Source organism: Gopherus evgoodei, chromosome 2 (assembly GCF_007399415.2).
Source record: "Gopherus evgoodei ecotype Sinaloan lineage chromosome 2, rGopEvg1_v1.p, whole genome shotgun sequence".
In the NCBI taxonomy this organism is placed as follows: Eukaryota; Metazoa; Chordata; order Testudines; family Testudinidae; genus Gopherus; species Gopherus evgoodei.
In genome coordinates this window covers 137,379,484-137,393,156 of record NC_044323.1, presented here as the reverse complement: position 1 = coordinate 137,393,156, position 13,673 = coordinate 137,379,484, and the positions used below count along the sequence as shown (strand labels likewise).

General features: G+C 38.6%; 1 protein-coding gene across 1 annotated transcript in view; it reads left to right on the top strand.

The window, feature by feature from the left end:
* Positions 1-12,651, top strand: part of MARCHF11 (membrane associated ring-CH-type finger 11) — a 78,110-nt gene extending 65,459 nt beyond the window's left edge. Inside the window, 2 exon segments of the mRNA XM_030549405.1 lie at positions 2,741-2,933; positions 12,133-12,651. Of these exon segments, the coding sequence (XP_030405265.1) occupies positions 2,741-2,933; positions 12,133-12,455 (516 nt within the window). The 3' untranslated portion in view covers positions 12,456-12,651.
* The last annotated feature ends 1,022 nt before the right edge of the window (positions 12,652-13,673 follow it).

Genomic DNA, 13,673 nt, shown 5'->3' with positions numbered 1-13,673 from the left:
AGCTGCTGATAGGCCATAGCCAGCCCAGTTTGGCACTTGCAGGCAAGTCTCTAGTAATAGTCCCAAAATACTGTTTCGGACTCAAGCTCTCCATTGTCTTGGCAAGGGCTTCAAAATGCAGTTAGCCCAAGCAGCTCCTGCCTTCAGCCAGGCACTTTAGGGCTGAAGAGCAAAGGTCTGTTCCCCTTCCAGATCTCCCATTAGCTGAGCTTATATTTTTTAGATCTTCTCTCCAAGCCTGACATGCCTTGCAAGTGTGGTGAGGCAGGGCTGCTTGAGGCCAGAGAAGTTCATTAACCCTCACTTTCTTGGTATAGGGTTTATGCACCCCATCAAAGAACCCCTTCCCCCACTCCATTACAGCTGATAGCCCAGTAATTAGGGTACTCATCTGGGATGTAGGAGATCTGTTTTCAAATCCCTGTTCTGCCTGAATTGGAGAAGGAACTTAAACTCAGTTTTTGTATCTTCCAGATGAGTGCTTTAACTTCTGGATTATAGAATAATTTTCATCTCTTTCTGGCCCAATGAATATTTCATTAGTTATACAAAGTGGAACTACTTCAACAAGAGAGATTGAAAGAGATGCATGCAGAATAGTTGGGTGGTTAGTGCACTCACCTGGGCGACATGGGTCTAAGTCCCTGCTCCAAATTAAGCAGCGCACCTGTTGAATTCTGGGTCTCCCACATCCCAGGTGAGTGCTCTTACCACAGGGCTGATGGAGATAGTGGGACTTGCTCTCTCTATCCCTAGCTGTCTTTGGTGTGGTAGGCATGCCAAGAGTCTGGTGACCACATCAGCTTGTGCAGGTGTAATAGGCAAGGGAATACCTAGTTTGTGAATCTCAGCAGGGATTAGACATGAGCTGGAATGCGGAGCAGCTCAGCGGCATCAGGAGTTAGGTGCTATTGCGCATGCCCACCAGCAGAAATTCTGGCATGTAGGGAACTTTACTGGTGGATGGGTCTTAGGGACCTAAGTTTCCAAGGATTTGTATCTCACACCCACATTTCTGCTTTCAAAAGCAAAGAGTAGATAAAGGCGTACCAGCCATCCTGGAAATGAAGATTGCTAATTATCAAAAGATATTGGCAAAAAACAATAGACTCACTTACGAAAAGCAATTGTCTCTGCCTCTTTCCCAGTTGTGAATTAAACAACAAAACCCAAAACCAAAGAGAAGCTCATATGACCATAAGTTTATTTAAAAAGGAACCTCAAACTTGCCAAAATTGCAGTGTGTGAAGGTTTTGTTTAGTTATCAGTTTGTCGCTAACCTTTTCCACATATTTTAAACAATTTAATCTAGAATCATAGAATATTAGGGTTGGAAGAGACCTCAGGACATCTAGACCAATCCCCTGTTCAACACCAACTAAATCATCCCAGCCAAGGCTTTGTCAAGCCAGGCCTTAAAAATCTCTAAGGATGGAGATTGCACTACCTCCCTAGGTAATCCATTCCAGTGCTTCACTACCCTCCTAGTGAAATAGTGTTTCCTAATATCCAACCTAGACCTCCCCCACTGCAACTTGAGACCATTACTCTTTGTTCTGTCATCTGCTACCACTGAGAACAGTCTAGCACCAGCCTCTTTGGGACCACCCCCTTCAGGTAGTTGAAGGCTGCTATCAAATCCCCCCACCCCCTTCTCTTCTCCAGACTAAATAACCCCAGTTCCCTCAGCCTCTCCTCGTGCCCCAGCTCTGTAATCATTTTTGTTGCTCTCCCCTGGATTCTCTCCTATTTGTCCACATCCCTTCTGTAGTGGGGGGACCAAAACTGGATTCAATACTCCAGATGTGGCCTCACCAGTGTCGAATAGAGGGGAATAATCACTTCCCTCGATCTGCTGTCAATGCTCCTACTAATTCTTAACAATTATGTGACTCATGAAAATTATTTTTTATTACATTTAAGAGTGTTGTTTTGATTTCTAACATTTAGCACAAAGTTATTCTTGTTCCATCTCACTTTGGTAAATGTGAGAAGAGAAGAACAGAAATGTCTAACTGATAGCATTATAAAGCATAAAACTGCCAAAGGTGCTATATGGCAGTAGCTGAGAAGTATGAAATGATTTTGCTATTGAATACATGACCCTAATAAAATTCAAATATAGTTCTACAGCTTTTAAATACTGATTAAATGCATATATATAGTACTTTAGTTGTAGGAAACAAACTATTCCTTCATAATATGCCACTTGTGACTGGATTTACCATTAGGCCATCTTCTGCAAATCCATCCTCTTGCTATAAGGTTTATTTTAAACAATTTTTGCCTGTGAAGTTTATTACTTGGACTCCCATTCTGTATGAAGCCCACTAAAGCACACAGCCTTTTCCTGGTCTGTGACCCTAAGGCTTTGATATTGTCCTTCCCACAGTGTCTTGATGCTACTCATTATAGAGATGTGAAAGACAAGCTGCATTTTCCGATACTGAATATTTTTGTCCTGTGTATTCATAGCAGGATTGAAATAAATGTAAATCTTCCAAAGTACATTTCTAGATGGTGATATGGACAACATTAAAAAAACTTTAACATAACCAATTTCTATACTACTAGTCTGTCTTTTTTTCCCTCATAAATTGTAGTGTCAAGAATATTAGCAAAGATCTATGAAGATTTGTATGAATATTTAAATGATTTCTGGTTTCAGGAGAAAACTGGAGTTGAATGTAAGTTTTCAAAAAGTAATATTTTATCTTACACTACTTTGTTTCTCTTCTAGTGGCAACGCATTACAATAACACTGGTTGAGAAAGTGCAGATGATTGCTGTAATCTTAGGATCTCTGTTCTTAGTAGCAAGTGTGACTTGGCTTCTATGGTCAGCCTTCAGCCCCTATGCAGTATGGCAAAGAAAGGACATCCTTTTTCAAATCTGCTATGGAATGTATGGTTTTATGGATCTAGTGTGCATAGGTAAGCTCAAAACATTAATCAGTACAGATTGGGTTTAAGAGTATAACTATGGGTCAAACTTCCTTAGCTCTTCAATTTTCTACTTATTTATTCTTAGCTGACATATTTAGCAAACACTTGACTTTTATAAAAGTAGAGACACTGTGAGAGAGGAACCAAACAAAAACCCAACCCTCAGACTGTTCAAATCACTTTCCCTAAATGTTAAATTCCCAGAATCACAATCAGTTTTGCCTACTTTGAAATTTAAAAGGATAGTAAAGTGTAGGAGGGTCAGTAGGTGAAATTACAACAAAGATTTGATGAAAAGGACTAATGATAGTTCTGTTCTCTCAAATCTTCCTTTGTTGCTAAAGAGAGTTAGTCTTTACGTCAAGGATAGAATAGGTATCTGAAGGATTTTCTTGTACAACTACATATCTAGAACTACACTGAACAGAGTTGTGTGAATCACTATGCTAGAAATAGAATATAATGGATAGGCTGCACTGCTGCGGTGAGATGAAGGAACTAATTCAAGAGTTCTGTTGACATCCTAAACAGATAAAACACACTATATAAGTGCTAAGTATTTTAATTTATTAATTATACTATGAAAGCAGAGCTCAAGTGGTTTATGATGTCATCAGAACTCTTAAAGAGTGAAGATAAAACTTTCTGAAAGCTTTTGTGCGTGTGAGTATACGCACTTCCTTTAATATATTGACCCCAAAATGTCTAAATAAAAACTTTTAAATAGTTAGTAAAGCAACTATGAGCTGAATGTCAAAGAGGTTACACTAAAGTAAAAATAAAGGAATTCTAGTCACTCTTAGAGTAAGTAAGGCACAGTAATTTGAAGAAAGGTTCACAGAATATTTATATCGATAACATGATGAAATGCCATATGATTCTTTTAATTAAAAAAAATCTCAAAATGCTTTGCAAATGTTGCTGTTAACTCAATTTTATATATGCCTCTTACTATACCATGTATACATTATCATACAGTTCAGTTGATAACATAGTTATTTGAAACATTGTGTTAATTGAATTTTTTCACTGATTTAATTTGTTACAAAAATCAAACTCTTATCAGTTCAAAATGTATTGCTTAGTATCTGTAGACAGATAAAAATACATTCGTGTAGTTATAGAACTAAATGTATCAATGGAACAGGGTTGTGGATGTACTAATGAGGAAATTCAATTCTAAGAAAGACCTGCTAGGAGTTATAAAGTAGTCACTGAAATGTCCAGTGTAAATTTTCACATCTAGATTTAAAACAATATACAGTAGTGATACTTGGAAACTTGCGAGTGGCCTTAGATATCTAAATATATGCATATAACTACAGTCTTATAATTAATACTAATAGCATTATTTAGCACAGGGGTTCTCAAACGGGGGGTCAGGACCCCTCAGGGGGGTCATGAGGTTATTACATGGAAGGTCGCGAGCTGTCAGCCTCCACCCTAAATCCTGCCTTGCCTCCAGCATTTATAATGGTATTAAATATACAAAAAAGTGTTTTTAATTTATAAGGAGGTCACACTCAGAGGCTTGGTTTGTGAAAGGGGTCACCAATACAAAAGTTTGAGAGCCATTGAATTAGCATCCCTATCTACATTTTGTAACTATAGTTTCCTTACTTGAACATTAACTTTTAATAAATGGTAGCAAGATTAATGTGTAGGTTTTTTTTAAAAAAACAATTATGTTACCTAATAACTTTAAATGACTAAACTTGTGTCTGGGAATTAAGAAATAACTGATTAACTGGTTTGATAATTGTGCAGCATTTTTGTACTTCTGATCAGCTCAGACCATTCAGGTTCAATATACTTTCAAGTAATCTTCTGCAGCCTATTGTATTTTAAACATGTGCATCCAAGATCACTTACAAATTTTTAAAGTATCTATTAGCATCTCCAACTTCACTCTGTGTTAGAGGTGTCTGTTATTATAACTTCTATAGGATAAAGGACTTTAATCTGAGTAATTGCTTTAACTGAAAATATCTGAATTAAATTCTTTAGAATGCAAATGTTTGGATTTCTGAATGATCTAAAAAACCCACAAGATAATCTGATGACAGATATAACTTTCTAACAGCAGTTCAGTGGGCAATGATTTTATTACATTAGAAAGTTTTTGTCTTACTCTTTAATTCTTACCCACTAGCTCTAAATTATGTAAAAGGACTAACAAGTAGATGTATGCTATACTCTTGTTCCTCACACACTATGACCTGTGCAGTGTTGATGCAGCCAACAGAAGTGTTACGAAGCACAAGTCTAAAAGTTAAGTGCCCCACCCCTTTATTTGTGATCATTCTGCAATAAACTCCCTGTGGATGAGTCCCTGCACCCATGAAAAACCTCACTGATTTCAGTGGGGATTTGTATAGGCACAAGGGTGCACTCATGGATAGTTAATTTCATGGTCAGGGCTTGAGTTGTAAACTCCATGACTAAAGACCTATTCCAGTTTTCTAAAGTCATGTACATCTGTGGCTCTGCATAAACAATAAAATGTTTTCAGCAACCTTGAGAAATGTAATATCTGTACTGCTTGAAGTGTTATTGTTTTTATAATTTTGAAATGAAGTTCAATAATTGGCTAGTGAGAAATACAGTTATATTAAAAACCTTCACATTTAGAAACTTTAACAGATTATTTTTAGTATTTTTCCATTAAATCTGATTTAATTGCATCAATCCACAGTCTTATCCAATAAGTAATATTAAAAAATATCTCATACATTTTAATCTGCCAGCCTTGTCATTCATTTGTACCAAGAGAAAACTGTCAAAGCTTACAGCTCACCAGTATGCCACCCACTAAATAACTTATGTGGATTCTCTGTTCATTTCCATTTGCAGCCTATCCAGTTTTACAGGAAGTTCACTTTCGTAACATTTAACAAAGAATAACGTTGCCTTGTATTACAAGACTCTTCTTACTCTCTGTGCAGAGGACAGTGTTCTATCAATATCAATTTAACTTACACATTTTAACATGTAGGTTAAATTTGTGTCCATTGTTCAATTAATCCTCTTCTGATCTTCCCTGGGAATTCTGGGTCCCTCCTTACAGCATTCCCTTCTAATCACATCAGTGTCAAATATGGCAATTCTGTATGTAATTCTGCATCTGAACTGGGCATGAAGTTGTTCTCACAGGAAAACTTCCACAGCATGCAAGATTTGCAGAGAAGTATTTCACATTTGAACTAAATGGAACTGTGGCCAGTCAAAGCTGTACACATTGATATTGCCAGAGATTAGTGAGTCCCTGTTGGGATTATCAGAGAGAGAGAGAGAGAGAGAGAGTGCTCAAGGTATTTTCATTAAAGGAATTTAGGATTCAAAAACTTTAAGGATTCCTTAAGGAATAGTACATTAGCTTCCCACTCTTCCATTGCTTGGACCTGGCTGCTCTCCTTCATCATATTGCCTCCACATAGTTACACTATTGGAGAAGAATGACTAAGTACGTGGTAACGGAACCTTTTTGAAGTAGTAAGTTGTCAGTGTGTGTACAATTCCCCCACTCTAACATTCTTTAGACCAATGGTATAAATAACCTCTTCCTCTAACTGTACTGCAGTATCTTTCTACTCACCAACTCTTTTCCTTCATGTCAGACAAATCTAGTTGTAAATGGTTTTTTAAATAGTTGTATTGTTAAAGTTAGATTTATTTATATTTCATGTTAATTGTTTGATCAATTCACACATTTTTGTGGACCCATCTAAACAATAGTTTTAAGGGTTTTCCTTTTGTCCTGTGATGGTCCCTACTTGAGACAGGCAATTTATTCCATAGGGAAGAGCATTTAGCTAAAAGTTGTCAAGCTTGCAAGGCCGACTCTAAAAGGGCCCACAAGGACTAAGACTTTGCTTCAGAATCTGCTCCTCCAAGAGGCACAATTCTGGGAGACCGTCTTCTGGAAGATGTTCTCTGGCATGAGTAGCATGGCAACTAGAGCTGGACAAAATATTTCAGCTTAAATGTTTTACAGCAAAAAATGAAGATTTAGTGATGCTGAAATATTTCATGTTTTTGTGTCAATTTTGCTTAATTCTTTAGGTAAAAAAAGTCTTAACAATTCTGAAAAAAAATCACTTCAACATTTTTAAAGTGAACGTTTTGCTTTTTGGTTCAAAAAGTACTTTCAAAATTTGCCTTAATTTTATTTTAAAAAATCAAAGCATTTAGAAATGATCAAAATCAAAATGAAACATTTTGTTCAATCTGAAATGAATTGTAGACTTTTTGCTTTGCCAAACATTTTGGAAAATTTTGGTTCTAGTGTGACCCAAAATGATTTTTTAGGGGCGTAGGAGAAGAGATAATTGCTAGTGAACTGAAAAATTCATTAATTATACATTTTTTGTGGTGACAAAGCCAGTTTTGGTGCTGTAGCCTGATGCCAAATCACAGGTTGAATAGGATTGTCTTCTTGTAAAGGTGTTTGCAGGGACTTTTGAAATTTGTTCCATCGACTCAGGATTCAGATTCTTTGTATGGAGTCAAGGAAAGTTCTTACAGTGGTACTATTTCTGAAAGACATCACACTAAGAAGAAAAGGTGCTCCTACTGTTGGATCTGGCCAGACTGCACTGCAATCAGTTTGCTTAAATCTTAGAGATTGAGGATATGGGTTTCTTGGATTCTGCCAGGTCAGATCCATCCGGATAAAGCTCCAGGAACTCAATCCTCCAGGACTCCCCTAGAAAGTGTCCTACAAGAAGGTGAAGGCACCAGTGAAAATCCCTTGACCCCCTTCACTTGAGTCCCTGGGATCAGTAGTTGTGCCAGATGTAAAGTCAGACTCAGTGTTAGGGGAGAAAATGATGGGAAACTCTTCAGAAGTTGCCCCTTCTAGCTTATCTAGTGTTGCCAGATCTGTTTAATTGCGAGTCTTGTGGTATTTAGTGTTTTATTTAAACCAACAGCTCCTTGAGACAAGATGAGTATATGAGAATATCTGCTTTCATTTAAAAAAGTTTTTAGCCCTTATGGTTTCAGAGAAAGGTTTGTAAATGTAATGTGTGTGCACCTTAATGGTTGAAAAATAAGAAGGCAAATAAAGAGACCCAGCAGAGTTGCAGGCCCTTAATAATTTAAATTACAGTAGCACTTAAAGGCCTAATCAGGATCATGGCCCCATTATGTTCATACAGTGCCAAGGATGTACTAAAGAGAGAGTCCTTGCCATAAAGAGCTATGGCCTACAGATCTTATACTGTACAACATAAAGATATGATTGTATTTAGGAATCACTTCACATTTCTAGTAAGAACTGTGTTGGACTTCGATCTCAGTCAGTTTATATCACTATTTGTGTTCACCTCACCAGAATGTCTAGAGCTTTGGAAGGAAAATTGTACACCCTATATATCCAGAGAGCTACTACTTAGACAGGACTAAGCAATTTAGAAAGTTGAAGAGGTCATTTGTGGCCTTTGTAGAACGTTAAACCATCTCAGGTCAAAAACTAAGTGGATATGACTATGCAGCCAGTCATTATGAATGAGCTGAAGCTCAGGATTCACTCAATTTAGGAGGATGGCAGCTTCAATATCATATATCCACAGTGTGCCCTTACCTGAAGTCTTTATGGCTGCTACAGGAAGTCACAAATTACTCTTTCCTAAAATGGCATCAAGGGCAGAAGCAGGCTTTGAGAGGGCAGTGGTTCAAGTCATTGTTTAGCTAGCAGGACTTCTCAGCTGTCCTCAGGGAATCAGTACTAACTAGTCTCCTACAGTGTGGTCCTGGGGAGGTAGTGTTAGGAGAAACCACAACTCTTTGTTCTCAAACGTGTTCCCTCCATAGAGCAACATGGACCTTTTCTGCTTTAGATCCTAAGTACAATAGGGCTTCTGGAGGTAGAGGGGAATTGAAGGATGGTTAGAGGGGACCAGATCTTTGTGCCCTCTATTTATGAATGTTGGGATCAAGGGAATAGTGTGAACTCTCAAAAGCCAGCTACTATTCTCAAATATTTTTGTAGTTCCCTGGCTAAACACACAACTCCTACAATTAGACTCTATGAAGACAATACATTCAGAAATCAATTATTGTTAACACCTTCTTTCACTAAGAAGATGACAGAAAAAGGTTCTGAATCTTCAGTGCCAGGATTTTCCACTTGTCCTTTTCCCTCACACTTTTGATGCTGGGCTTGACACTATCTATTCAATCATACTTCTAATGATTGGCTACACAGTAACAGCTCTACAATTTTACTACTGGGAAACAAGGCAGACCAGAATGCAAGTTAGCTTTTTCTTTATTAAATCTAGTGAATTGCATACTTCCTAATGATTCAGGCAAGCAATAAGCATTGAGGTCCTGACTATCTTCCGAAGCAATCAGTTGCATTTTCTATCAATCTGTTTATGTCCTGGATCATCTCTTGATGAAAAAGCATCCTTGCATGAACTAATCCATTCATGGTGATCTTCAGTCATTGTATTGTACAGATAATTTTTCATATGGGCAAGAGTAGAAAAAGAATATTTCCTAGATGCTATAGTCACAAACAGAGTAGCAAATAATCTTAGAAACATTTTAATATTGATGAAAAATAGAGTTCCATTAAGTATTTCAGTAATGAAATTTGGTATCTTTTCCTTGCCAGTAATTCCTTCACTGATGATAATCAGAATCCTGATCATTATCAGGTAAATATGGCAATAAGTGGCTAACTTCATGTTCATTATAGTTCAATTTCCTAAATACACAGGCAGCAGGTTTATAAAACATGAAGTAATTTTATTGCAAGCTCAAAATATGTCATTTAGCTACATGAAAAAAACAGCCATAGTTGAGAGAAGGAGTGAACATCTAATATTCTGCTGGCTTTGTTGATAGTGACAATATGGGACATTAACCATTTTAGGACATCCCATCTCCCCTTTTTTTTTCCTTACAGGAAGTTTGAAAAAGAAAAAACTTATGGTGACACACCACAAGTTTCCCTTTTCAAAACCAAAAAAATCCTAGTTGGAACCAACCACATTTTCAATTGAACTATAGCGCTAGCAACCTTAAAAAAATCCATCTCTAAAAACAAAAATATCTTAATTTTCTCTATAAAGATTTGTCAGTACCTATTAAAAATTGCTAAAGTTTTCTATTTTTTTAAAATTTAAGACAAAAAGGAAAAACTAAATTTTCTCTATGAGAATTATTTCTTTTCAGGAACTGGTGTTACTCACTGGAGATGACTTGGCTAAAGCTTCCAGATATATTTTCTTTTGAGCGTTTAGTCTTTGATGAACTACTATTCTGATAGGCCTTGATCCTACAAATAGAATCCAGCCAATGAAACTACTCACAGCAATAAGCATTATTAGTAAAGGCCCGTATTGTAAACACTTGATCACAGGCTGAGCTTTGAACATTTGAATAATTCCACTGAAGTCAATTCCACTGAAGTCACATACTGACAATTAAGCATGTATGTAAATATTTGCTGGATGTGAGCCTAAGAGTAAGTGATTCTATACAGGAGATCAAATGAGCCATGTTTCCTTTGAGGGATACTTAAAAAGATTCTCTGGATCTCTGCAAATCTCAAGAATGGATCCCTGTTCTCTGGCCTTCTGAGATTTGAACAGAAAGAATAAAATACACCACTCCAAACCCTGCTTGTGAAATAACAGTTAATGTTGACATCTCAGTTATTTCCCTGAGACAATATTCAGAATTAATGCCATATTGGAGTAATAGGGGGAATTCACACTTATTACAACTGTTGTTTCAGGCTGTGTCAGGCTATAGGTACACAGAGAAGAACTAAGAATGTGGAGGATGCTCTTAAATCTGTTTGAGTGCCTTATACCAGTTTAGATAAGCTGCTCAAACTAATGAATATCCACAGAAGGAGATCTGTATGAGGATGAGGCCTCTAGTAAAAATCCCTAACATAGAAGCACTTAAGCTAAACTTAAATTAGTATATGCAAGGATTAATTCAGTTTCAGTTGGTAATTTACTAATGCAATGGAATGATTGATTTTTATGTCAATTTAGTTAAATCAATGCACTTTTCTAGTATAGACAAGGCATCAGATAACATTGGTTATGTTCAGTTCACATACAGAAGGTTTCCTTAATAACCATAAAGGCTAGAAATTTTCATTTAAAAATTTAGATTCTCATTACACTGACGATAAGGAAGAGGGGGTAAAATTATGATGTACACTCTGAGGGCTTGTCTACATCAGAAAGTTGCAGCGCTGGTGAGGGAGTTACAGCGCTGCAACTTTGAAGGTGTACACATCTGCAGGGCACCACCAGCGCTGCAACTCCCTGTTTGCAGCGCTGGCCGTACTCCCGTTTTGTCTCGGGTGTAGAGGATCCAGCGCTGGATCACCAGCGCTGGTAATCCAATGTAGACAGTTACCAGCGCTTTTCTTGACCTCCGTGGAAGGAGGAAGCCTCTGGTAATCAAGCTGGTTTCCTTTCCCGGTTTGCTCTCTCGGTCCCGGAGCCACCCAGCAAACCGCAGGGAAGGAGACCTGCTTGCTCGGGGTTCCGGGACCGAGAGAGCAAACCGGGAACGCCGCGGTTTGCTCTCTCGGTCCCGGAGCCAGCCAGCAAACCGCAGGGAAGGAGACCTGCTTGCTCGGGGTTCCGGGACCGAGAGAGCAAACCGGGAAAGGAAACCAGCTTCGCCGCGGTTTGCTCTCTCGGTCCCGGAGCCAGCCCGCAAACCGCAGGGAAGGAGACCTGCTTGCTCGGGGTTCCGGGACCGAGAGAGCAAACCGGGAAAGGAAACCAGCTTCGCCGCGGTTTGCTCTCTCGGTCCCGGAGCCAGCCAGCAAACCGCAGGGAAGGAGACCTGCTTGCTCGGGGTTCCGGGACCGAGAGAGCAAACCGGGAAAGGAAACCAGCTTCGCCGCGGTTTGCTCTCTCGGTCCCGGAGCCAGCCAGCAAACCGCAGGGAAGGAGACCTAAAGTTTACCTGAAATAGTTCAGATAAATTGCTGGCTGATTGTATAAGACCTCTGTATCTTTTATGGACAGTTATTTGTATTATTAAAGTTAAGATACTCACAGGGATCCTCATCTTAATTTGATAGACACCTGCAAGTTGCAATGTGATAAATGTGGTTAAATTTACATCTTCATTCATTCCCTCTTAAAATGGAGTCCAAGATTATTGTGTAGTAACTAATCATTCTTTCCTTAAATTTCAGGACTAATTGTACATGAAGGTGCATCAGTTTACAGAGTGTTTAAGCGCTGGAGGGCTGTTAATCTTCACTGGGATGTATTAAATTATGATAAAGCTACAGACATAGAAGAGAGCAATCGAGGAGCATCTTCACCGGGTAGGACATTGTGGTTACCACTAACTGCATTTAGAAACAGAAATTTAATTCATCCAACACAGTTAACCTCTCCAAGATTTCAGTGTGGCTATGTATTGCTGCATCTGTTCAATCGAATGAGACCTCATGAGGATTCATCAGAAGACAACAGTTCTGGAGAGGTTGTGATGAGAGTGACCTCAGTATAAAGATAATGCTCACTGTGCTACACAAATAAGGATAATGTGGCCTGGACTTTACAGTACTCCGGAATGTAGTTGCAATGAATGGTGATACCATAGCACTTCTAAAAATATTTAGAACTTTTAAAACATTTAATGCTTTTTGTATGATCAGTTGAATTGCAAATACATTTTTCTGAAAAAGTTGTTGCTTGCTTTTTTATAGTCTGGTATATTACATAGTTTGGTCAATTTGTACTTGAAATTTATAAAAATATAATTTAACTCTCATTGCCTTGGATAATGAGGAAACCAATCTTTTAAGCCAAAAATATCTATCATAACATTAAATGTATTTTTTCAATCGATATAGTTTTTCAAATGCATAAATTGAGGAAAATAATGACTGGTATCTCTGTGACTAAGTCTAGGTATATTTAAGTGCATCATTTAATATATTAGCTATGTAGAGGTTCAGTCACATTTCAGAAAGATGATATATAGGGGCTTGTAGAAGATGGACTCACTGTTCATGCGTCTCCTTTGTCCCTGGGCAAAGCATATCGGGCTCTCCTCATCTAGTGCCCTCTGCCACAGCTGGTCCAGTCCTGGAGCAGTCTGTTTCTTTGTGAGATGTAACCCTCTAGCCAGGTGATTTATAGTCCTTCTCTTCTGGGGTAAGAAAGCAAGTCCAACAAACTAAAGTCTGACACCTCATGCTGAGTTTGTGGTCCAAATCCAGACATACGAATCCTTTGACCCCTGGCCTCCAGGGTCCTGGCATTGTTTTTGGAGGGCCAAAAGGGGAATCAGACTCTCCCTCTCCTTTGGGTTCTAGTGAACATGCAAGGTCTGATTATTCAGCCCTTCCCCTCCCCTGCTTCCCCCCAGGCTTCCTCCTACCTCAACCTATCAGCAGGCCTTTTTTACAGCCCCTTCCTGGGCCCACTGTGTACCTGTATTCCTCTCAGGCACTACAATGTCTCAGACATTACTGTTTCTTCAGGGTGGTGGCTCACAGCAATCTTCTCTGGAGTTCTCCAAAAAACCTGAAACCAAAAGTATAAACTTAAACTACTTCCACCTTTCCTTGGCTTGAACTTTAGTCCTTCACCAGTGTGCCCCAATACTCTGCTCCTCAGCTGAACACCCTGCCCCCCCGTGTCTGCCTCCCTGAAGTCATTGCTCCTGTGGTGGGTCTCAAAATGGAGCTAACTCTCTTCCTGTGGATCTTCCCAGTTCTCC